Here is a 26,829-nt window from a genome sequence, read left to right as displayed (position 1 = left end):
CACGAATATGCAGTACAGAGATGAAAATACATCCAACGATAAAATAGATTAAAAAAACGAGATAGTAAAGACATGTATGAAACGTATTACCTTAACCTATGACCAGACGATAAATTTCGTTGAAATTGGATAAATCTGTCCTAAAATTGATAGCTTTTTTAGTTTTATTTATGTAAATACATTCCAGAATTCGCCTTTTTAGGGTATTTTTCTCAAAGGCTAAAATTTTGGTATTCTCAAAATCGAAAATATGCCCAGTAGTTTTGGGGTGTTCACATAGAGCAGTGGAAGTTTTCCGAGTTTTTAACATCATTGGAGAGGCAGTAGCCTTGTCAACGGAAATTTCAGCATGATAATTCGTTTGTCAGTTCGTTAACAAAGTCTGAGAGAAGGAAATTTTTTCAAATATTCGTCTACACATTGATATTACCTATAGTATCTCAAAAATGCAAAAATTTCAATTTTTTAGGGTTCTGATGGTACTTCTGCAATTAGTGCCAAACTTGTAATTTTTTTTTCTCGAAAATGAACAAAAATGCCAGTTTAACTTTTTGAAATATGTTATTCTGCATGAAAATAACTAAAACTGAGATTTTTTCAGGATTTTTACAGACAAAATTGTATTTTTTTTCTTTATACTGATTGGCAAATTTTCAGTCACCCTGCCCCACATCCCTTGAAAAACACTCAACATAGTTTTATTCCAGGCAGTTGAATGAAAAATGTCCGGTAATCTTTGAACTCTCTGCATGCTCCTGTCCCCAATAATGCTATTTTCATTAAACACTTCATCACAACATAAAAAAAAAAAAAAAAAACTGATATCCTCCAAAAAACTCTTCAAAAAAGAATAACTATACCCCGCTCTCTCCGCGGTTCCTAATGAACAACTTGCTCAGTGAACAAGATGTAAAAATATTTCAGTAAGAAAGTGTTATGATATAATGGTGAAATCCGCCCTTAAGAAAAAATATGTACCTACCACTTCACCAGATGGTATGAGACAAACTATGAAACAGTTTTGGTACCTAAAGCAAACATCCTCCAGACAAGTACCAAGGAGACAGAGAAATACGTATCTAGTAAATATCAGTTAGCTGCATTTCATGAAAACAAAAAATGAACCAAAAATTTGGGGCGGACAGATCCCTCAAATAAGTTTGATAATCTAACCAGAGTCTGGAAGATAAATGTCAGCACCCTTTTTGGCTCATTTTTTGTTTTCATGAAATGGAGCTAACTGATATTTACTACGTATGTATTACTCTGTCTCCTTGGTACTTGTCTGGAGGATGTTTGCTTTAGGTACCAAAACTGTTTCATAGTTTGTTTCATACCATCTGGTGAAGTGGTAGGTGGGTCATTTGGCGTAAAGTGAGAAAATATGATCTAAAATTTTTCAAATTTTAAAATTATTTTTTGGAAATTTTTTGGCCAAAATTGTTAATGTTGGGTTGGTGGAGACCACTGAGCATGTTTCCGGAGCCGGAGCCCCACTATTAGGGGCGAGGGGGCACTTTTTTCTACACGACGATGGACATGATTCACACGACAATGGACATGTTTAACACTTTTTCAAATTTTCAAATTATTTTTTGAAATTTTTTTTGGCCAAAATTGTTAATGTTGAGTTGGTGGAGACCATTGAGCATGTTTCCGGAGCAGGAGCTCCACTATTAGGGGCGAGGGGGCTCTTTTTTTACACGACGACAGACAATGGACAATTGGACATGCTTGACACGACGATGGACATGTTTGACATGACGTGAGCCTGTGATAGCGTGTAAAACAAGCAATCGACGTCATGGATGACTGTCAATGTCAGAAATGTCTGTCGTTGTGTCAATCGGTCTTTTGTTGTGCATAATCCTATATACTAAAATGATGTTGGTTTTTTTGTTCCCACGAGATCTCAGCAAGTACTCAACCGATTTTCATAAATGACCCCTCAATAGAAAGCCTGTGAAGTGTAGATTTGCAGGCTACTCTTGAAAGTTAGAAAAGTTTGGCCAAAAGCTCAAAAAGCTCGAGAAATCATTTCGGCCAATCACAACGCAGCATTCAATGTCAGTTTTTTTATTCCCATCGGTTTTTTTGTTCCCACGAGATCTCAGCAAGTACTCAACCGATTTTCATAAATGACCACTCAATAGAAAGCCTGTGAAGTGTAGATTTGCAGGCTACTCTTGAAAGTTAGAAAAGTTTGGCCAAAAGCTCAAAAAGTTCGAGAAATCATTTCGGCCAATCACAACGCAGCATTCAATGTCAGTTTTTTTAATCCCATGAGATCTCAGTAAGTACTCAACCAATTTTCATAAAAGGCCCTCAATAGAAAGCTTATGAAATGTAGGTATGCAGGTTATTCTTGAAAGTTTGAAAGGTTTGGCCAAAAGCTTAAAAAGCTTGAGAAATCATTTCAGCCAATCACAACGTAGCATTCGGCAATTATAATTCCCACGAGATCTCAATAAGTACTCAACGGATTTTCATAAAAGACCCCTCAATAGAAAGCTTGTGAAGCGTAGATGTGCAGGCTATTATTGAAAGTTCAAAAAATTTGTCTAAATGTTCAAAAAACTCGAGAAACTATTTTGGCCAATCACAACGCGCAGCATTCAGCAAAGTTTTTTTGATTCCACATGGCCAGAGATACCGATTTTCATAAAAGACCCCTCAATAGAAATCTTGTGAAGTGTAGATATGCAGGCTATTATTGAAAGTTCAAAAATTTGGTTCAAAAAGCTCGAGAAACCATTTTGGCCAATCACAACGCAGCATTCAGCAACGTTTTTTTGATTCCACGAGACCAACGTGATAGGGTGATTAACAAAAAAAATTAATTGGGTTCAATTGGGGCAATTCTCCCAAAAAATCGTGATTTGCGATTCAATTTTCGTTATTTTTGCTACCTACTGTTGACTAGAGATCAAGTTTTGATGCAAAATGAAATCAAAAAATATTTCGGACTGATTTTTGTGACGTTTTTCAAAAAAAGAAGCAAAGCGGATTGAAATTGCCTGCAATTCACTTCGGAATAATGTTAAAAATGGAAGGTCAACTGCATTTTTGTCTTTCCTCAAGCAGAGGCTGAAGGATAATATTTCAAATTTTCAAAGAAGTATGAAATCGATGGACAAAAATATATTTGAGACTGGAATACACTAATTTTGAAACAAATAACTGGAACCTTATCTGCTATGAAAATCCGAAAAAGTATCTGAATGTTTCAAAACGACTTGAAATCCGCCTGCAGTAGACTTCATGGCGTGTTGAAATTATGTTACAGAGTGAATTTTGGTTATAGAACTCCATTTGACGAAATTTTAAAGTTTCTAAAATCTGCCCGAGGCTTTGGGAATTTTCAAAAATTCAACTTGGTATACTTGAATACACTTTTGGTGTAAGTTATCAAAATTTTCTAATTGAGGAAGAAGGGTTAAAAATTACACATGACGAAGGACATTTAGGTTCGGAATTTCTGGTTTTAGAGAAATTCATTGTTGTGGCATGAGTCCGTCCCCCAATGACATTAAAAAAATACAAATACCTGGATCATGTGGCTATGATGAAAGGTAATCAGGATTGCCATATTAGAACTTCAAAAATGCGTATTAAATACACCGTATGGCCGAAACAAAATCGAGCATGACGATGGACAAATTAAAATAAAACCCATGTGACAGTTCTCTTAATTGGTTTTACTCACACTGAGGAACCTCAAAAAAAAATAGAAGATTCATTAAGTGAATATTTAACTTATATCTAATAGAATATTTCATTCATTTAAGTTGAACTTCAAATCAGTGGTCCAAAAACTGATAACAAAGCAACTGAAACATGACCTGGGACACACACGACGATGGACATTTCAGCTATATTTTTGATTGGAATGGGAAAATGACCCACCCCCCACCTGCCCAATCTGTACTAAAATGTAGGGTACAACGTCCCCTAATCATAGACCCCAAAAAAATTATTGTCGCCCTTACAGTTTTGGAGCTATCCCATCTGGACACGATATTCTCACTTTACGCGGAATGACCCAGGTACATATTTTTTCTTAAGGGCGGATTCCACCATTATATCATAACACTTTCTTACTGAAATATTTTTACCTCTTGTTCACTGAGCAAGTTGTTCATTAGGAGCCGTGGAGAGGGCAGGGTGTAATTCTTTTTTGAAGAGTTTTTTTGGAGGATTAAACTTTTTCAGAAAAAAAAGCCCCACTTTGAAACATGTGATGGTGCAGCTACAATTCTGCTAGGTAATTTACTATCCTGAAATCCACGTATAATTATTATTTTCTGCTGGGCAGCTGAACTTATTACGACTTACCCATTGTTAGCATCAAATTCCGCCTGTGAAATAGGCAATGAATTTACGTATAAAACTACGGAACAAAAGATAAAAATGAAAAAACGCGTAAATGCATGATTGTAGTAGGATTACGAAGTTGTAGAGTTGGACGTATCGTCTCGCGACTTTCTGCAGGATTTCAAGACTACTCGTAGGTATGGCGGCGAACAACTATGGAAGAATACTACCTCATCTGGTTGTTATATAATCTCAATTACCCATAAATCATGTCATCTTGTAACCCCTTGTCGACGAATCGTAGATGTAACGTTTTGCAAAATCTCGCATTGTGCGTCTCAATGATTAGGTACACAGACACACTACACAGTCAAGCGCGTCATTTGGCAATTTTTTCGATATCTGTTAAAACATGAAATTTGCGATACCTTGCTACTGCATCTGCTGTGCAAATGATAAAATCACCATCTGCTGTGAGTCACTAGATCGAGAGATGTTTTTTCAATTCGCGATAACATGTTTTTCAGTGGGTGGCCTTGATTTACACATGTATCGAGTAGGTACAGTGTGCTGTACGCCGTACTCTGAATTCTCAACGTTTTTGGGGGAAAAAAATCGGTTTCTAGTCGAGTTTTTTTTCCCCTTCGAATTTTAATCGAGTTTATCGAAAATTGCTTTGAAAACATAGGTAGAGGTACCGAAAGGATGGTTTTTTTTCATAGCAATTTCACCTCCTCCCACCATTCGGAAAAGTCGCCATAATTTAAGCATTTTGAAATTCCCTTACGTTGTGAGAAAAAAGCTGACCTTTTGAAAAAAGCTGACCTTTTTGTTTGCACGACGAGTTGATTGGAACTGACGACACGTTTGTAAAGGTTTCAAAACTGCTTGAAACCAGCAGTGGTCGACTCGATCGGCATGTCAAGAAAACGGTAAGAGGGGAACGGTGAATTTTTCAAATTTTCAATCGTGAAATCATTAAAGAAAAATACCTACGATTTCGTACTGGCGGACGGCGGTTTTGGAAAAATAGTGTACCCTATAACGAGTCAAATGGATGGCCAAATCAAGTACTTATCCTGCATCGCAATTCAGGTTTTCGAGGACACTGATATTAAAAATGCTATCGATTTTTCTTTGTATCAAATCCAAAGGGATGATACCGCATTCGAGGGGTGCAGGATCAGGAGGGGGAATTTTTTACGAAAATCTATCCTACGGTCTCTGCTCCCCTCTCCCTCCCTCCTCCTCCCCCCACCCCCGGGCCCATAACCTAAAAAATCGGCGGAACCCAACACATCAAGAAACAACTGAAATCTTGTTCATTGTGAAAAATCACGATGGAGAAAATGTTAGAGTATACAATGTCTCCCCTGTGAAGGGTGATTAATTTTTTTAATGAAGTTTTATTTTCAAGATATATTCCGAGCATAAAATAAAAGAGCTCAAATTTATCGAACAATTCTTTATTGGCAGCTTTCATGCAAATAATTTACAGCTTAATAAAAATATTTAAAATCTGAATTTCTGGGAAGGAGATATCTCGGGTTTTCCAAACTCTAGCACCATCACTACTCGATATTATGATTAAGAACTTGCAAGTTGATTTTTTTTTTTAGCGTACACTTCTTGTATGAAGTAATTTCCCTCCGATGATTATCATTTCGAACTCAATATGATAACCGAATTTGGTCTGAGGACTGATGATGATGGATATTGACTGGTAGTTTTCATCTTGAAACTGGGAAATCGAGTTATATGTACCTATTTTAGTACAAATGCGTCATTTAGGTACGCGTATTTATTAAATTAAAACGTTTGAATAAAGGATTTCTAGATGTTACCCTTTATTGTACCCTGAGTTGGAGCTAGAAGACACTAGGTAGTGTCAAATTTTCTGGAAGATGATTAAAATCAGTGAGCTCATCGATGGGTTGAGTTTCCGGTTCCAAATTCATTAAAATAGTGTAACATGGTTTGTTTGAAGGTTCTAGAAAATGCCAGCACCCAATCCGACATAACGTGGAACTTCAAATCGCCATATTTCATGGTCTGTGTTCTCCTAATGGCCATTAAATCCTTGAAATAATTTAAATTGCTGTTTTGATCGGGCTCCTGGCTTTGAACGTTGGTATTCCAGTAATTCGGGTGCACTGGTAACCATGTCTTGTCACCAGTAGAGAAACCTGCGGGAAAAAATTTAAATGTGACATCACTTAACAAGTGCATTACCTACCGTACTGGTTTTAAAAATGATCATAGTTACCTGCATTCCTGGAATCGTCCCATTGCATCGGTGTTCGATGAAACACCCTGTTGAATGGATCTTTTTCGCGTACCAAATTATTTCGTCCCATGTTCAGTTCTTCTCCGTAGTAAACTTGACATGCTCCTGGAAGCATTGTAACTAATGCCAACAAGATGTAATTATATTCTGCGTTCAATCTGTACGAAATTCTACCCTGATCGTAATTACCAAGCTGCGAATAAAAAATATACGATTTATGAGGTAGGTAGGTAGGTAGGTAGGTAGGTAGGCAGAGGTAGGTACGTCTTGCAGGGACCAAATCTTGTGGACAAGAAGCATGAATTAGGTAAGTATGTTTGTGACTTACCGCCCAGCTCGATGCCACGCCTTTGGGTACTTGATTCAACCAAGTATGAAGGAAGTCGTGAAGTTCCCGAGAATTCAAATAAGTAGTCATGTTATCGGTCATTAGGTAATTCAAAGGTAAATGGAATGCTGGAAAACGCCTCGTCCCAAAATACTTGATCACTGTTTGGATATCTCCGTACGTTTCTCCTATCAATGGCCTGAATGAAAAATCATACGAGCATAAATGTAGGTACATATTTTGATGATTTGTGTATTCTAACCCATTCTTTATCGTAGAAAAAATAATTAAATAATATTACGTCCGAGTTGATTTCCCACTCGTTCGGTCGTAGTCTCGCAAGAATACATTCAACTCGTTCAAATATCTGTATGTGTCTGGATGATGGAAGCAACGTTCAAATTGGCTGAAAATATTGCTGAAAGCGGTTACATCGCCAGTCATTGGTCGATTATCTCGGAGTTCTTCGTCTTCGAAGAACAACATTGGTGCGTCTACTCGAAATCCTTCTACGCCTTTATCGAGCCAGAATCTCAATATGTCCTGTGCCAATAAATTAATTCGGAGTTTGAAAATGTCACAATTTAAATCAAATTTACTATTGAAGATGTGAGACTTGTCTACTACCTTTATTTCGTTCTTAATTAACTGCTTCATTTCTTAAATTCAAATCAGGTTGCTCGACCATATGTGTACATTGGTGCAGATAGAACTGTTTCCTTTTCTCGTTCCATTGCCAAGCTGTGCCTCTTTTTTGTAAATCGAATAGACTATCTGCAAATTGCATACATAGGTAGGTAATGTATAAGTCGAAAATTATAACCTTGGCTACCTAGAGAGTATATGAATGTTATGCACCTACCAAGTTATTTGGTGGAATAGGTTTGCCATTTTGATCGTAACCTTTTGGATCAACCCAAACATAGTAATTCGTGTTTGTCACTGCTGTGATTGATTACTAGGTCTGGTACAAGGCGTAAGCCTAATAAAAAAAAAAAAAAAAAAAAAACGGAAACAAATGATTGTTAGAATGATTTGGGCTCGTCGTAGTTTCTCAATTCTTAATTTTTGTTGCACTAATCAATTTCATATTCGAAAAGGGGGCTTTTTTGCAATTCATATTCTTCGGTGGAGTGAAATTTGGTACACTGAGAGAGCATTATCACCCATGTATCGGAGTTATCTGAAGGGTCATTCCACGTCAATTCGACCAAGCAGTGGTAAGTGGCGCAAGTCGCAGCCCTCCAGCCCTTTTTTAAAGGCTGCTAAGGGGTGTCAAAGTTTTCAGTGAACTTGAAATATCATCCATTTCAGCAGTGGATTACTCGATAACCGCGATGTCTACTGAAATGGAACTTTTTTCAATAGGGTTAAAAAGTACTTTTTTTTTCTTGGCTATATAGTCTAAAGTGGTAACACTACATTCCAGTTGAAGACCGCGGCACGTTTACATTTTCAAAACAGGACTTTCTTATTCGATGCTATATTTCCACTAATTTCACATTAAATAGAACTAAATTTACGTGTGGTGAGTTGTTTTGCATTCTTGCTATCATGTAAATGAAATATTGTTAAAACTTAGTTAAAACTATGAAATAATCGCCGAAGTTCCTGAGTGATAAGAAAAGTCCTGTTTTGAGATGTAAACACCTAAGAGCACAGAAGTGTTACCACTTTTGGAATGTAGTGTTACCATTTTAGACCATGTAGCCAAGAAAAAAAAGTACTTTTTAACCCTATAGTTAGGGGTTTTGATAGGATTTTTTGTGATATCATAAAAATCAGTGTTGCCACTTTTTGTCGTACGAAAAATTAGCTCGAAAAGTTTCAAAACGTAGTTTTCATACCGTTCCGACTCTCAAAAATGCTGAAAAAAATATATTACGGACAACTTTTCACGCTGAACAACATAGTAAAAAATTGGGATGGCATTACTTAGTAAAGTCGATTTTTAAAAATTGAAAAGTTTGCGAAAAAATTGCGAAAAAATGCAATTTTTTGATTTAAAACATGAAAAAAAGTTTTGATTAGTGAAGTTGACCCATATGACCCCTAATTTTTACGTACCCGTTGAAAAAGTTGAAAACCCCCTTCACTCGATGAAATGAACTCATCACAAAAAAATAAAAATTCGAAAAAATTCAATTTTCAATTCCAAACATCAAAAAAAGTTCTTTACTGTCAAACAACCACACCCTTGTACACTAGTATATAAGCTTGTAGACCTGGTTATTTTGTTCAATAGTGATTTAAGCCTGATGATGAACACTTGGTGTTTGAAAAGCTTTGCACTAATAAATAGTAAAAACTGAGAAGCAAAAGTTATTTTTTTTCCTAATCTAACAAACTTCTCGCTAAAAGGTTCCTTTTACCTTTGACATTATGGCATTCGAGCCTAATGAACCTAATTCATCATTCAACAAATACCAAAGTCTAAAAACTAAGGTGAAGTTGATACCTCTTGATATTAGTTTTCTTAAACAGTGTAGGGTAAACAATGTTTTCCCTAAGTGTGTGGTGTTTAACAGTAAAGTGAAAACTCCTTCCACAAAAAGGGCTCTAGAGAAAGCCAAAATCTATTGGTTAAGCTCTGAGCTCCACAACATGTATGCAAAAAGATCCAGCATAGAAGTTGAACTATATGCACTTCACAAAAAAACTAAGCCAGACCATACCAAAACAGCAGTGGGATGAAATGGAAAGAAAGATGTTCAGATCAATTGAGGAGAAAAAGAAGAAGAAGAGAAATTCACAAAACAAAAAGTTGAAAAATCTGTTAAAAGAAAAAAGTGACCATAGTGGTGTTAGTAATGTTGTTAGTGTCAGTGGCAGTGACAGTAATGGTGTTAGTGAGACTACTGTGTATGTGAAAAACCTTACTGATGTGGTGTTCTCCAAAGAAGAATTGGACCTTCTAAACAAGGGTCTAAAATTTTCTTTACCACCCATGAGGCCTCCTATTGAAGATATTATTTCTGATGTGGATGCTTCATTGTGGAGAGAGACCCCAGAAACGAAAATCAGCATAAAGAAAGAAGTGGTTGACATCATCAAAACCCATAAACCAGCAAGAATTCCATTTCATCCCCACAACAATACCATCAAAAGCTTGAGACAGAAAGGTGTCTACTATATGAAAGCAGACAAGGGAAACACTATAGTGATAATGAAGAAAGATGAATACTTGGAAAAGTGTGAAACCCTTCTTAATGAAGGACCTTATGTGAAGTTAAAAAGTAATCCTGTGGATAAAATGGTGAAAGAAGTGAAAAGTTTGGTGAAAACTACTCCTTTCCTTAATAACACTCCTTTTCCTTCCAATCCTAAAGTTCCTAAAATGTACTGTCTTCCCAAGATCCATAAACCTAACTATCCTATGAGACCAATTGTGGCCAATATCAACTCTCCTTCCTATAACATTGCCAAAAAACTCCTTTCCAACCTGGCAACTTCCAAAACCTTCCTTTTCCTGAAACTCTTCAAGTCAAAAATAATTATGAACTTAAGGGATTACTATTAATGATACAGACAGGCTCATATCTTTTGATGTACAAAATCTTTTCCCTAGTGTGCTTATCCCTGAGACTTTAGAAATGATAGAAAAATGGCTAAAAGAACAAAATATCAACAAAAAAGAAATAACCCATTACATGAATACTATAAAATTATGCACTTCCCAAAACATCTTCCAAATAAATGGAACTTACTATAAACAAACAGGAGGCACAGCTATGGGCAACACCCTATCACCCTTCTTGGCAAATTTTTTTATGAGCCACCTTGAGACAAAATTCAAAAAGAACAATAAAAACTTTCCCAAAGCATGGTTTAGATATGTAGATGACATCCTGTGTATCATACCTGAAGACTTTGACATTGAGGAATTCCTCAAAGCTTTGAATAGCCTCTATCCTACCATCAAATTCACTTATGAGCTGGAATAACAAAATAAACTCCCTTTTCTTGATATGTTAATTATCAGACATTCTGACCACATTGAATTTGATATCTATAGAAAACCCACTCACACCAATAACTACATCCCTTCTGATTCTTTCCAGCCTTGGAACCAAAAATTTGCTGCTTTCAACAGCATGATACACAGGTGTTTGAATCTCCCCCTAAATAAAAATAACCAAAATAAAGAAATTAAAAACATCATGGCCATTGCTTCCAACCTTGGCTATACAAAAACATCTATCCAAAAACTTATAAGAAAACATGAAAATAAAAAACTAATCAGAGATGCCACAACTTTTATTGCTGAAAAAGATGATGTCAAAAGAGTTAGGATCAGTTACTATCCCCCCCTCACAAACAAAATGAAAACAGTCTTCAGAAAACACAACATACAACCTATTTTCACCAATGACAACAAAATTAAAAACCTTCTTGGTAACACTAAAGACAAAGACAAACCTAAAGACTGTAGTGGCATCTACAAAATCAAATGCAAAGATTACCAAGGAATTTATATAGGGCAAACTAAAAGAAACATCAAAAAGAGGTTCAAGGAACATCTTTATTATGCTAAATACAAATATGAAAATAAGTCTGCTTTCTCAGATCATCTCATTGCCACCAACCACACTACTTGCTTTGAAAACCTGAACCTCATACAAAAAATAGACAAACCATCTCAATTAAACATTAGGGAAGCAATAGCCATGAAGAAAAACAAAACAAATTTACTAAATAATGATTTAAAACCCTTAGAAAATATCTTACTTTCTGTTATTAAAACTAAACTTGAAGACATGACTCCTACCACATCCTCACCTACAACCACACCCTCTTCCACATGACCACACCCTTGTACTGCCACACCCTTTACTGTCAAACAACCACACCCTTGTACACTAGTATATAAGCTTGTAGACCTGGTTATTTTGTTCAATAGTGATTTAAGCCTGATGATGAACACTTGGTGTTTGAAAAGCTTTGCACTAATAAATAGTAAAAACTGAGAAGCAAGAGTTATTTTTTTTTTCCTAATGGTTACTAACCTCGAGATTTCATTTCTTTAATCAGCTTCTCGAAATCTTCCATCGTCCCATACACCGGATCTATTCCTTTATAATCTGTTATATCGTAACCACCATCAGCCATTGCGGAGGAGTAAAACGGATTCAACTTCAGGGTGTCCACTCCAATATCGACTAGGTAATCCAGCTTAGAAATTATACCATTGAAGTCTCCTATTCCATCACCATCGCTATCTTTGAATGATCTCGTGTATATTTGGTAAATGCTGGCGTGTTTCCACCAATCTCTATCAAAAGCAATAGCACTCGATATTATGAATGTCGATGAAATCAAAATACCGAGGAAATTCATGTTTTAAGATGTAGGTAATTTCACAAATAATTGAAATGATGAGTTTCAAATTGTTTGAACTATTAAAAAAAATTCGCGAATAAATTGAAAATATTTGCAAAAACGTTCACTTGATCAACTTGTAATTTGACGCCCTTCGTTGCTGGAGGGTCATTCCATGTCAATTCGGCCCAGAAAAGGCGATTTTGAAAGTCATGAAGAAACCCGCAATCAGTTTGGTCCCACCCCCCACAGGGGACGGGTGGGGGGGCTTCCTCCACCTGCGGTCGACTTCTGGCGTATTGAAATTAGTTTGCAGGATGGTGTTTGGTTGTGATGAAATTTCATAGAAGTTCAAGTTTCAAAAATCGGCTGGAGGCTCCAGAACTAGTCAAAACTGTTTGAAACATTTTCCAATCGATTTGGCAGGTCGAAAATAGGGTATATCTTACATTTCAGTTTTCTACATCAATTTGATTTTCCCACTCATTTGTGACCTGAATTTGATTTTCAAAAATTCACCAAAAATCGAAAAGGGCACGAGCACTTGAAATTTTTGTCAGGTGGTAAATTTTTGCCTGCTCATTTGATCTACCAATGTACGGTTTATAAAATTATGTGCAAGTCCGCTGTTAGAACGCAAAATTTGCAATTTCGGCTGATCTGTCAATCAAAATGGCCGCCATATGTGTACGCATGGCCACTTTTTTGAGGACAAGGGCTAGAAATGTTCCTTAGAATTCCTCCTTTAAGAAAAAAATTGCCTGGGAGGATTGGCAGGGATGCTGAATAGATCGTTATGGGAGCCCTCCAACTATTAGGCAGCTTCAACTTTTGGAAATTGCTTTCGACAGTCTGAACAGTTATGATAACCTACAACGAATTAATTTTGAAAAAAAAGTTGTCTGTAGGATTTCGAAAAATTTGATAGAACTGTTTGGCATTTGAAAATTGTCTTTCCCTCTCGTAATTTCTGTGATTTTTGAGTGAAATTTTCAAAACGTGTGTTCAATATACGTAGTACATATTTTTAAATCCAAAATCTTTTTTAAAAAAAGTTTCCAAAAATAACGAAAAATCAGTTTCAGAAGCTGTAACTTTGGAAATTGTGTCCTTTCTTTGCCATACAACAATTTCCCGAGTGTATTAGTATGATTTTTTGTTTGTGCGATCTCATGTTATTTTTGTGCTCAAAATTTTCCGAAAAATCGCCGGAAAATGTTGAAAGAAAAGAATTGTACTGCTTCACCTTTGGACTTGAGAATTTGTTTACTTTGGAAATTGTCTCAAATAATCTGATGTTTTCTCATCAAATTTTTCGTCAGTTTTGGATTTGGGGTATTTTTGGAAAATTTCGGACCTGAGAAATATAAATATTCAACAGAATCGTCTGAAAGGTTTCAAAAAATTCGATTGCGCAGCTCTGAATCTTGCGTTTCTTGGACGATTTCCAAAGTTCAAACTTTTCAATCAAATTCTTTTGCAGATTTTGGATGATTTTTTGAAAGTTTGGGGTCCAAAACAAATGGGAAAATTTCACTCAAAAGCTCAAGAAAATAGGACAATGACTATGGAAAACAATTTCCAAACTGGAACCTACCCGATCGACTATTTTGAAATCTCTGGCAATTTTCTTTTTCAAACTTTGGACTCAAAAATTATTATTATGAATGCACGTCTGGGAAATCGTACCACAACGCTAGGAAAATTATAATAAGGCAAACAAAGGGCGATTTTCAAAATTAAAGGTTCCCAAGTTACATATTTGAAAAAGGTTTTGAAAACTTAAAAAAAAAATCATATTTCAAGTTGAAGCTGTTCAATACCATCTCATACCAAAAGCTATATGCGACGGTGTCTGGACTTGGTTATAACATGATGTGTGTTTGCCGTTGATTTCAGCGGCAACGTTGCAATACGAGTCCGAACATGGTATGCAGGGTTAGACAAAAATAAGGTCCGAACAACGTATAAGTAAATTCATATTACTTACACCCGCTGCAGTGGTTCCATGTGTATATCAAGTTGGGTGTATCAGCTAAAAAAACATCATGTGTTCTATACGTTCCGAGGACTTTTTACATGAACCACTTTTGATAATTTTGCCATGGCTAAAATTACTCGTAGATCACGAAAAAATGGTTAAAACGTTGTTCGGACCTACCTAAAGTCCGAACAACGTTTTGGGTCCGAACAACGCACGTGAAATTTCAAGGGTGTGGCCGAACAACGTATAGTTTGTAAACCCACACACACATACACATACACATACACACACACACAAAAATTAACGAATTCAAATTTTTCACAGGAAAATGTTAAAAACAACTAAAATTGGAAGAAAATTTACCGGCTAAACTGATGTCACATATTCCAAAACTGTAGCTAATTTCATCACAAATGAACTCGTTTTTCGAGAATTTAGATGGCCTGATTTTGGAAACCTCTGCATCCCCTTCCGGGTCACTCAACTGACCAAAATTCATGTCTATGCTAAAATCAACTCGAAATACATCGTACATAATTATAATGGAAACCAACAAAAATCAAAATTTCGCCAAATTGACCTAGAAAGTAGAAATTTTAGGACAAGTTTTGTCCCCCCCCCCCCCATAAACTTTTTTCAATTTTTTTGGCGCCATTCAGAGAATGACATCTTTGAACACTGATGTGGCATTTTTCAATTTCAAAACAATGAAGAACACCGAACGAATCGAGGGAAAAAGCAGCCCAGAATTCATAAAAATTCAAAAAACGAATACCGAACTGAACAAAATTATTGATTTTTGATGTCAGAAGTTGATTTTATTGGCACTGGCAAGTTTCAAATTTGAAAATTAGTTTTTTTATAAATTTCAATTTTGAACAAGAAAAGAAAAATGGCCTTGGCAAAGCGAAGGAATAAGAGTTCATGAAAATTCATTCATATAGCATCATTTTACGTATATGCGAGTGCCTAGTCGATTTTGCTAGTCGTCGACATTTCTACATTAAAACAGTAATTTTTTGAATAAGTTTAACAAAAGAAACCCATAAGTTTGATAGAAGCGAGGGCAAAAGCTCTCGAATATTATTAATTCAACAAAATTATTCAAGATCACTTTTGATGTGACCTGATAGTTTATTTTTTTCAGCTTTGACTTTTTTGAATTGAAACAACAATTTTTCAGAAATTTAAATTCTGGAATAAAAAAGAAAATCGACTTGAGCCCAGCGAGACATTTGATGTTTTTGAAATTTGATTCAAAAGGCTAATTTTCAAATCAAAGATTTGAGTGCATTTTTCAATTTTTGATGAAATTTTGAAAATCCAATTTGGGCTAAAAAAAGAACAAAAAACGGTATGTGCCATATTTTTAAAGCCTCGAATCGATTTTAAACCGTTTTGAGCAATTCTGGAGCCTACAGTAAGATTTTTGAAAATTGAAATTTCCACAAAATTTTGCCCAACGACGGTGGGAAAGGTAAAGTTCACAAAAACTCTCAATTTCAACGAGCTGAGTTGAGTTCTGGAGCCTCCAGCGATTTTCAAAACTGTCTCCAGGAATTCCAAATCACTCTGGAAATGTAAAAAATGAACTTCAACACCTATAACTTTGGTCCGTGCTTATTGGACACCCTCTCGACTATTCTAAGTGGTTACCGTAGAATTCCAAGAAAACCGCAATTTTCAAATAAAAGTGAGGACTCGAAAACAATCTCAATTTAAACATCTAAAGCCTTTAACAAGTTTTCAAATTTCTTCAGAAATTCCAAATTTCTATAAAGTCGGTAGCCAATTCGAAGAAAAGAAAAATGGGACCTATTTTAATTCAAGAACTACCCTACAACCTAATCCATCAATAGAAATCACTATATGGTATTGAAATCAGTTTGCAGAGTGAATTTCAGCTTTATAACTCAATTTGATGATAATTTGTGAAAATTTCAAATTTTGAAAATCTACTGGAGGCTTCAATAATTTTCAAAAAGTCGCTGGAGGCTCCTAAATGACTAAAACCCACAAGAAATCGACTTCAGAACGTGTTCAATTTGTGAATTTTGAATTTTCAACTTCATTAATTGATGAAATTTTGAGGAAATTTCAAATTTCAGAAATCTGCTGGAGGCTCCAGAACTGCTCAAACCGGTTTTAAGTAGTTTCCAATCGATTTGGCAGGTCGAAAATGAGCTAAATGTCAAATTTCAGCTTTCTTGGTCAATTTGGTAAAATTTTGATTTTTTTTTCTTAATTTTTGATTTAAATTTGTTTTTTTTTTTAAATTCGCCAAAAATCTAAAAATACACTTTAGCACCTGAAATTTTGTGAGATGATGAATTTTTGCATGCTCTTTCGATTTAGTTTTGTCCAGTTCAAAAAACTTTGTGTGAGTCCTATCTTGGTAAGCAAAATCTGCAATTTTGGCTGACATGTCAATCAAAATGGTCAGCATTTTGTTAGTATTAAGGCTAATTTTATTTTAAAATAAGTTTGCCTTAAACTGTCCCTAATGATGTCCTCTTTGAGAAAAAAGTTATCCTAGAGGATCGGGGGGGGGGGGGTGTGCAATTATTCCTCTTGTCATATGCCGGACTATATGGTCCCTGACACCCCCCCCCCTTCCTCAGAGGTAACCAATTTTAAAGCAAATGCAACATTGAAATTTTTACCTAAATGGCAAAAAAATCATACCTATTTTTTTTGAACCGTGAGACGTACAATTCGCTGACGTATGAGTGACGTAATCAATGAAAATAGATGACTAATTCAATATTATTTCGTTAATTTCGTGAAGAAGGTACACATAGATACACAGATAGAAACAAAAAAACACTCGAAATCGGATAGGTAGGTACTAGGTACTCATTATCAATATCATAATAGAAGATAAGAGAACACGTTTTCGTACGTAGTAGTCTGTTACCTAAACAAAAATTCAAGCACTTATTATTTCACATTTAAAATTGGAAAATGTTTTGGTGAGTCGAAACGTTCATATTTGCGTGTGTTTCATATTTTTTCAAAGCAATAAAATACTTCATCACATAGATTAAAATGGAAATTTCAACAGGTTATGTAAGTACAATCGTCGGTGGCGAATTTGATACTTCGTATGTGACTCTTTTTTCATATAGGTACTTATGTATATATTTTTTTTTACATCATTGAACTCATCTCACATGTAAACATATCATTTAAAAAAAATTTAAAAAAAAAACACATACGAGGTATTAAACTCGCTACTGACGATATTAAAATCTAATCACCTAAGACATTACTCCATTAGATACTATATTTGAAAGATCTCAAAAATTCTCCCATAAGTAGTAAAATTAATAAATTTACCTCATATCGATCATATACGTATTTTCACAGATTTATTACTTTTTGATCGTTCAAATATACTTTGCTCGAGGATATAAGATATTGGGTATATTTCCATTCCCAGCCAAAAGTCACTTCACCTTCAACAATGCCATAATGAAAAGTCTCATCGACGCTGGTCACGATGTCACCGTAGTAACCTCTTTTCCTGACCAAGCAATGCAGGAAAATTACACATCAGTCATTGATACTTCGAAAGACGAAATCATACATCTCAGCCAACCCTTCACCACTGTATTTGCACGAAATGCCTTCACAATTCTAGGAAGTGCAATGAACACCGAGAAGTCATTTTGTTACAAGATGATGAAATTACCAGAAATTCAGGTAGGTAAAATGTGATTTACACCTACATCAGGATAATTAAATCAGCCCTTCATTTTATAATTTTTTAAAAATTGTTTTCATTTTGCAGTTTGCATTAAATTCCAACGAGAAATTATACGACGTTATATTTGTCGAGATAATGCTGCTGTATAAATGCTTCTTACCCATAGCTGCCAAACTAAATATTCCTGTGATAGGAACGGAAACATTCAAACAGAAGATCAATGCTGATAATTCCATTGGTAATCCGAATCATCCGGGGTATATTTATTTCGAAGGAGTACCCAATAAATGGGATAAAGAAACTTTTTTGGGACGTTTTAATAACGTGTGGAATTACATCGACGTAACTTTATATCATTATTTATACGTGATTCCTTGTTTAAAAAAATTCCACCAAGATCATTCGCAACTACTCGCTCCCATAAGTAAATACATGCATATGGAACCGGATTTAATTTTTTTCAATAACCATCCCTCGATATTATCCAGACCCTTGGTTCCAAATGCCATTGAAATTGGAGGTATACACACGAAGCAAGTCAAACCTCTACCTAAAGTATGTACATTGTGCAATGCCCCAAAGAATAAAGCCCATCTATATAAAAGTACCTACCACCTAATTTTTGATTTTGAGCAGAATATCAAAAAATTCATTGACGAAGCTGCGCAAGGAGTTATTCTATTTTCAATGGGTTCATTAGTTAAAGCAGCTACGATGCCTCTTGAAACAGCAAATGCTTTCAGAGAAGCATTCGCAGAGATCCCTCAAAGAGTGATTTGGAAGTACGAAGGTCAAATGGAAAATGTATCTGATAATGTAATGCTGTTGGATTGGTTGCCTCAAAGGGATATTTTAGGTATGTTTCGAATCTAGATATTGCAGTACCAAAGAGCAATAAGGGAAGTGATTGGTCAAGCGAAGTTGGAGATAAGTTCATTTTGAGCATTTCGTGTTACAGAACATTAAAAAGCATACAAAACGTATTTTTCAATTTTAATCCAACTTTAAAATTGAAAAAACTGCGACTGATCGAAACTTTCAAAGTGCTCCAGCGCTTTCAATTTTGAAGCTGAACAAAATACTTAGAAATCTAATTTGTAGACCTTTGAATATTCTAGCAAAAAGGTTATTCACATTTACGCCAAAAAATGGCCAAAAAACAGAACATATCAAATTGAAATGCTTTGATTCTTAATCTGAAGATTTTGGACTATATTTTGTACGTAATTTTTTTTTGGGGGGGGGGACGAGATTTCTGGCAACTTATGTCAACAAAGTGAAAAATTTTCTGATTTGAAAAAAAAAAAAAAACAATTTTTGGCAAAAAGTATAACTGACAATTTCAGCAAAACTGCAAAAGGAAAGGTTTTAATACTTAGGTATGGCAATTTATTATTGTAAAAGAATGAGATTTTTTAGGATTTTGTGAAACGAAAACAACAATTTTTCGCCATTTTTCTACAAAGCAAAAATTTTTGGAAATTTGTGAAAAAGTGAGAATTTTTGGCAAAACGCAAAAATTTGCCAATTTTAGCAAAAGTAGAACCTTTTGAGAACTACCGGCAAAAAAGCGAGACTTTTCAGTACCTAATTATTTTTTTCAAAAAATACTTCAACAATTTTGCTAAAATGAAAGAGTTTGACAATTTCAGCAAAAAACTGGACTTTTTGTGAGGTAGGTAATTAGTGGCCAAAAAATAACATTTTTTCGCAATTTCCATAAAAAATAGAGCAAAATACAGACATTGGACAATTTTGGAATTTCACGGGAAAGAACGTCAATTTTTTGCCATTTTGCTAAAAGGCGAAGATTTTTGTCACTTCTAAAAAAGCCAGAATTTTTGACAATTTTTCGCAAGAAGCTAGACTTTTGGATAATTTTCCTTTGAATGGGAAACTTTTTGAAAGCAAAATTGCAAGAAAAACACAGGTTTGTCAATTTTTTGAAAAAACCAAGACTTTGGCAATAATGAAGGTCTGTTTTGGAAATTTTTGCCAAAAAGTTAGACTTATGAACAATTTATTTAAAAAAGGGAAACTTTTTAGAGTTTGTTGAGAACAAAGTGAAATTTTTCAGCAAATTTTCCAAAAAACGAGAAGGTTTGTTACTCGTAATTTTTTGCAAAAAAAAGGTCAGATTTTGACAATTTATGCCATCCTAACGAAAGAGGGACACTTGTGAAAAAAAAAACGCGACTTCAAATAATGTAAATATTCATTATAAGTTAATTTATATTACTTATACTCTTTGCAGAAGAAAAAAATGTCAAGGTATTCATCAGTCATTGTGGACAAGGAGGCATCAACGAAGCCATTTATTCTGCCACTCCAATCATTAGTTGCGCAGTATTCGGCGATCAATTGACCAACGCCGATATTCTGGAGAAAATGGAAGTAGCAGTCCAGCTCGATATAACCAATGTATCCAAAAAAGACATTCTAACAGCAGTAAATACAATCATCAACGACACAAGGTAGGAATAACACTTGATTTTTTTTAGAAAAATTAATTATACGTATCTGCAGCAAGAAGGCAGGTACCTACACAATACACATACTTAAAAGCAATTTGACAATATACCACGTGTTTTTTTTTATCTTTAAGGTATCGCAACAATATGGAAAAATTATCTAAAATATTCAAAGATCGTCCAATGACACCACAACAAAGCGTCGTATATTGGACCGAATATATCATCAGGCATAACAGAGCTCCTCATTTGAAAACTGCGTCTTTACAGTTGAACTGGTTCCAGTATTTCTTATTAGATGTAATATTATATTTTATTGTTTTAGTTTTGTTCACAATTACCTGTCTTATACATTATACTCTCAAGTTAATCTTACGTCACCTTCACTCTTGTTATAAGTCTATACATAATTCCCATTCATTTCTATGTAAACGAAACATCAAAAATAAAAAACAATGAAATGTAGCCCTAGTCCTACATATTATATGTAAGGACGTATGTTCCTTCATAAGAGCTGAAAAACCGATCCGATCTCACATCTTATTTCCATTTTTCGAGTACCTCTTCGTACGGTATGTTTCGTTTTCACTGATTTCAAAATGAAGTTTTTACGAAGAATCCAATAAGTAAATCATCGAAGAGAAAAAACAAACATCGAGCATATACCTACCATAAAGAAAAGAACGAATCATTTAGATACACATACGACCAACAACAATGTCAATATCATTTCCTCAAGCACATTCTAAATAGGTACCTATGCAGCTATACTATTCAACAATAGGTACTTACAAGTTGCACGATATCAAAAGATTTTCCAAGAATTATTTGTACATAAAATAACACGTTTAAAAAATGACATCACATTGAAAATTTCTTCTCAAGTAGCCAAACTGTCAAGTGTACGCAGTACGCATTTGCGTCAAATCATCTCGAGTGCTTTCGAAACTGGTGTTTAAATGATGCTATTCTAATGATTATTTAGAAACCTACATATTAAGCCTTAGGTACTTGCTGCCTCCCTTCAACAATAATTCATCATAATAAATATTATTTCAAGAGCAGAAGTTTATTTTTGAATTTTTGGTGAATGTTCGATAATCGAAGAAAGCTGCTATAACCGATTTCGAAAATCACGCTGGAGCCTCCAAAATGACCAGAAAGATTAAATTCGGCTCGAGAAAGTTGATATTTTTGAAACGCATTCACGCTGTATACATAAATACAGACAAAAGAACCACTTAAAAGGTCCACCTCCAATTTGAAGAGATGATATTTTTTGGGAAGAGCTGGAAAGAGAACAAAGGATGGCCAGTTCAGTTGAAATATAATTTTCGATTTTTGGTGAATTTTTGAAAATCAAATTTAGGTCAAAAATGATAAAAAAATCAAAATTTTTCCCAAATTGAGCTTTAAAGCTGAAATTTGGGACTTACCTTATTTTCGACCTGCCAAATCGATTGGAAACAATTTCAACCCGTTTTGAGCAGTTCTGAAGCCTCCAGAACATTTTTGAAACTTGAAATTTCCACAAAATTTCATCAAATGAAGTTGGAATGCGGAAATTCACGCTGCAATCCAATTTAAACACGCTATTAAGTCAACTGCTGGTGGGTTTGAGTCATTTTGTGGCCACCAACGACTTTTTGAAAATTCTTGGAGCCTCCAGTAGATTTTTGAAACTTGAAATTTCCACAAAATTTCATTAAAAACAGTTAGAAAGCTAAAATTCATTCTGTAAACCAATTTCAATATGCTGGGGAGTCCACTGCATGTAGATTTCATGTCGTTTTGGAGCCTTCAACGAGTTTTTATAAATTACGGGATCCTCCAGTAAATTTTTGAAACGTGTAATTTCTGCAAAATTTCATAAAAACTAAAAAGGAGTAGATTTTGTGGCATTTTTTGAAAAACAGAAGTTTCTAAAAATCTGCTGTAGACTCTAGAACGAATTGAAACTGCCTGCGATCCACCTCAGAATAATGTCAAAAATAAGGTGACTCTGTTTGGTGAAATTTTATGGAAATTTCGAGCATTGAAATATCTGCTGGAGGCTCCAGTAATTTCCAAAAAGTCGCTGGAGGCTTCGAAACGTCTTGAAATTTACCGGCAGTCAACTTCAAAGCATACTGAAATTAGGTTATAGAGTGAATTTTTGCTTTCCGACTGCCTTTAATGAAATTTTAAGTGTCTAAAATCTGTTGAAGGCTCTAGTAATTTTCAAAAGGTCGCTTGAGGCTTCAAAACGACTTGAACCAACTAGCAGTCGACTTGATAGCGTATTGAAATTGGAGTACACAGTCAATTTTGGATTTCCAACTCTGTTTGGTAAATTTTTATGGAAATTTCGAGCATTGAAATATCTGCTGGGGGCTCCAGTAATTTCCAAAAAGTCGCTGGATGCTCCGAAACGACTTGAAATGTACTTACAGTCGACTCCCAAGCGTATTGAAATCTATATATATTAAAAGAATCGTGTAGAAAAACCTTGATAGAGTCCGCCAGCCTCTTCTACTGAACCGATTTCAACGAATTTTTTTTTAAAACGTTCCTTTTGACGTGTAGATATGTCATCAAGAAAAAAAAATTGAAAATTTTGAAATAAAGGGCCGAAAAAATTGAAAAAACACGTTTTCTATTGTGTTTAAACAATAGAATTTCGAATAGAAACCTTGATAGAGTCCGCCAGCCTTTTCTATTGAACCGATTTCGACAATATTTTTTTTAAAACGTTCCTTTTGACGTGTAGATATGTCATCAAGAAAAAAAAATCGGAAATTTTCAAATTAAGGGCTGAAAAAATTGAAAAAACACTTTCTCTATTGTGTATAAAATGCACGTTTTACAGAATACAATGCGCACGGACAACAATACTGTCAGAACGTTGCTATGTGGGCGTGTTTACAGCATAGGGGTGTTGAGGAGGGAATGTTGTTGTGTTGCGATTTCCAAAAAAGCAGTTTCTGCTATAATTGATATTTCATTTTTTTAAAAACTGGAATGTGGTGTCTGTTAAAATAAAAAGGAGAGGAGGTTCTGCACTTGAGATAATTTTTGGTTTAGAATTTTATTTCCACAGTACAAATTGAAATGTTTAGTGGAACTGGAACAAATGTTGGTAAAAAAGTTGAAGTGAAGATAGAGGAAGGGTTCAGTACAGTGTAGCCAGAATTCTCTCGAGGGAGGGGGCAAAACCAGATTTTTAGGCATGAAAAATCGAAATTAGAGGTAATTTTATGAAAACCCTTTGTAATGTATGGTAATTTAATGGAAATGGAGGTGCAATTACAGCTCAAGTGAAGTGAGAACAAAATTTTGTTGAAAAAAATGGGTCCACAAAAAACGAAAAAACAGTTCATTATTGCATGTATTATTTCAAATTTTCACATGCGGGGGGGGCAATGGCTCAAGTCACATCCCTCCTATAGCTACGCCACCACTGGTGAGGTTTCTATACTTGGGATGCAAATTTGACTACCTTACCTCAGATTTTCATTTAATAGGAATGAATTATTCCAGCATACTCCCTACCTACTCAACAAGAATTTCAATTATTTTTCTATCCAATTTTTACGTATACAGAATTTCAGAAATTTTACTCCTAAAAAATGATGATGTCAAGTCAGTATAGGTAGTTATACCAGAGTAATTCAACACCCCAAATATAAATCTGAAGTGAATAGTCGGAAGTTTTTTGAGAAAAAAATGTCGTTAATTCATTTTAAAAATTGATAGAAATTGAATTTTTTTTAAAAAATTGTATTTTAGAACCAGAGTAGAATTCGCTATTGACATATAGGAGCAGCCCGAGCGAAGTGAGGGGCATGAGTTGAGTCGTCAAAAAAGCGAGCCCCGAAGGGGCGAGAGGCCTGAGCGAAGCGAGGGCCAGGGCGAGCAGCACGAGCGAAGCGAGTGCGCGAGCCGTTGGGGGGTCTGGGTCGCGAAGCGACCTAGGGGGCGAAGCCCCCTAGTTAGTTTACAGAATAAATTTTAGCTTTCTAACTGTTTTTAATGAAATTTTGTGGAAATTTCAAGTTTCAAAAATCTACTGGAGGCTCCAAGAATTTTCAAAAAGTCGCTGGTGGCCACAAAATGACTCAAACCCACCAGCAGTTGACTTAATAGCGTGTTTAAATTGGATTGCAGCGTGAATTTCCGCATTCCACCTTCATTTGATGAAATTTTGTGGAAATTTCAAGTTTCAAAAATGTTCTGGAGGCTTTAGAACTGCTCAAAACGGGTTGAAATTGTTTCCAATCAATTTGGCAGGTCGAAAATAAGGTAAGTCCCAAATTTCAGCTTTGTAGATCAATTTGGTAAAATTTTGATTTTTTTATCATTTTTGACCTAATTCGCGTGTAGTTTTCACCTTTTTCGCACATTTTTGAATATTAAAAAAACACCTTTTACAAATACGAAACTTTAATGAGAATAAATTCTAAATTAATACATGAGCGTGAGACGCGTTTCGGTCTGCTCGGAGACCATTTTCAATCACGAATGAGGTTACGTAACATACAGAAGATAAACAAGAAAGATGCGTCGATGGAACAAGTAGAGGGGAGATCAACAAATGTACAAGAGTCAAAAAATTGCGTCGTAAATTTAATATACAGGTAGGGGGTGATTTAGAATAGGTAGAAGATTGCTCAGCTACCTATATTGGCCAAACAGGGAGAAGCTTCAAAATTAGGTTAAATGAACACTTAGCTGCTTGGAGAAATAATCATCTGGGAAAAAGTAACTTTGCTGATCATCTCATTAATTCTGGCCACAACTTTTTACCTGACTCTGGAATACAAATTCTACATATTGCTGAAAAAGGGCATCGCCTCAACACCCTTGAGCTTATAGAAATAAAACGTCATGAGAAATCCATAGAGTTCAATATGGTCAACGATGTTTCGCCAAACAGTGCAATCGACTCTCTTCTACCTATTCTAAATCACCCCCTACCTGTATATTAAATTTACGACGCAATTTTTTGACTCTTGTACATTTGTTGATCTCCCCTCTACTTGAATCAGTCATTTCGAAAACCCCATTCTGACCCTTTTTAAAATTTTTCAGGAAATGAAAAAAACTGGTTGTGCGTTTTATTTTCATGGTATAACAGCAAACTTATGCAGTAATCGATAGGTCTTATGATTACTAATATTTCTGTACCTTCACCAGAACTTGAAGTTTTGTAGGCTGCGAGCAATTCCATTGTGAAATATGTGGAGTTATGGGGTTTTCGAAATGACTTGTTTTTAAAACTTGGAAAAATGACACGTAATCCTAGAAAATCCAGTAACTACAATACCCAAAATGATTGAGTATGGATTTTCATTCATTTATTGAAGTTATACCTGCAATCTACGATTCAATTAATTTAATGTAATAAAGAAGCAACAAAAATGTTATCCATTTCACGGCATAAATTAAAAAATTGAATTACGTTGATGTTCATGAAATTAATGTTCTTCATTTGTCTTATAAAAAAATGATTTCAAAAACCCTGTAAATGCAGGAGTTATGGGGTTTTCAAAATGACAAACGCTGAAATATGCACTTTTGAGCTACCTTCCAACTTTATCCGATAGAGCTCGCAAAGCACCATCAGAATCAGTGAAAAACATAAAAACCCCTAAAATGGTGATTTATGGGGTTTTCGAAATGACTGATTCACTTGTTCCATCGACGCATCTTTCTTGTTTATCTTCTGTATGTTACTATTATATCTCTCAAGCTATGTATCTCTGATGAGTCAGCGGCAGCTGATAAATAACAGCCGCCACGGACGTCGTAGCCGCTATATTCTCTACTCTTAGATTAGTTTTTAGTCTTAGTAATACATTCGATCGATGTACTCGTATATGTCTCAGTATCAATGTACAAAAGTGTAAATACATTCGAATATTCGAAATGCGTGTTTTCTTCAAAGACTTAATAATTGGCGACGAGGATTTTAAATCCGTTTTCGATTTTCGTGTTCCTTTTTCGGAATTTTCGCGATTTTCGTGATTTTCTCAGTTTCCTTATTTCGAAATGGACGCGAAACAATTCAAAGAGCTACTCAAAACCCTCAAAGCTGGGAATGAACAGCTCGCAAACCAGGTCAAATCAGCAATTGAAAAAGTGGTGGATACTGAAGCTCAGAAACCAGAAACCAGACCCACTCTTGTTCTTTCAAATTTCGAAAATTTTGATGCCACCAAGGAAGAATTCTCAGCCTATAAATCCAGATTCGATAATTATTTAAAGCTCAAGAAAATTCAAAATGACGAAATTGAAAGTGCTCAATTATTTCTCAACAGTGTGGGTACTTCAATCAACGAGCTTCTCCGATCATTAGCCGCACCTCTAGACATCGCCACCCTGAAATATAACGAATTGTGTGAACTTTTGACTCAGCATTTTCCAAAACCAAATGAA

At 35.1% G+C, this 26,829-nt stretch overlaps 2 protein-coding genes and 1 long non-coding RNA gene across 5 annotated transcripts in view; 1 reads left to right on the top strand and 2 right to left on the bottom strand.

The window, feature by feature from the left end:
- LOC135847534 (uncharacterized) overlaps nucleotides 1-26,829 on the bottom strand; it is a 141,507-nt gene that overhangs the window by 6,849 nt on the left and 107,829 nt on the right. The window contains exon 1 of one of the 2 annotated variants that reach the window (XR_010559190.1): nucleotides 4,336-4,696. The exons of the other annotated variant lie outside the window; for it this stretch is intronic. This is a non-coding gene — a long non-coding RNA (uncharacterized LOC135847534). Of the gene's footprint in view, nucleotides 1-4,335; nucleotides 4,697-26,829 lie in introns of those variants that run through there. 2 annotated transcript variants of the gene reach the window in all.
- Nucleotides 5,765-7,698, bottom strand: LOC135848009 (maltase A2-like). Its single transcript, XM_065367773.1, has 6 exons — nucleotides 7,557-7,698; nucleotides 7,231-7,472; nucleotides 6,930-7,128; nucleotides 6,581-6,794; nucleotides 6,159-6,500; nucleotides 5,765-6,078 (listed from the first exon to the last, which is right to left on the bottom strand). The coding sequence occupies exons 1-5, from the start codon at nucleotides 7,584-7,586 to the stop codon at nucleotides 6,238-6,240; spliced, it is 948 nt and encodes a 315-aa protein (XP_065223845.1). The 5' UTR covers nucleotides 7,587-7,698; the 3' UTR covers nucleotides 5,765-6,078; nucleotides 6,159-6,237.
- Nucleotides 17,144-21,479, top strand: LOC135847946 (UDP-glucosyltransferase 2-like). Of its 2 annotated transcripts, none has more exons than XM_065367686.1 (6): nucleotides 17,144-17,301; nucleotides 17,602-17,937; nucleotides 18,026-18,496; nucleotides 18,578-18,797; nucleotides 20,196-20,415; nucleotides 20,547-21,479. In XM_065367686.1, exons 1-6 carry the CDS (start codon nucleotides 17,281-17,283, stop codon nucleotides 20,869-20,871), a joined length of 1,593 nt encoding a protein of 530 aa, XP_065223758.1. In that variant the 5' UTR covers nucleotides 17,144-17,280; the 3' UTR covers nucleotides 20,872-21,479. The 2 variants fall into 2 exon arrangements, with proteins under 2 accessions (XP_065223758.1, XP_065223759.1); XM_065367687.1 differs by having other exon boundaries at nucleotides 17,188-17,296.

Source organism: Planococcus citri, chromosome 5 (assembly GCF_950023065.1).
Source record: "Planococcus citri chromosome 5, ihPlaCitr1.1, whole genome shotgun sequence".
In the NCBI taxonomy this organism is placed as follows: domain Eukaryota; kingdom Metazoa; phylum Arthropoda; class Insecta; order Hemiptera; family Pseudococcidae; genus Planococcus; species Planococcus citri.
This window is presented reverse-complemented; position numbering and strand designations above follow the sequence as displayed.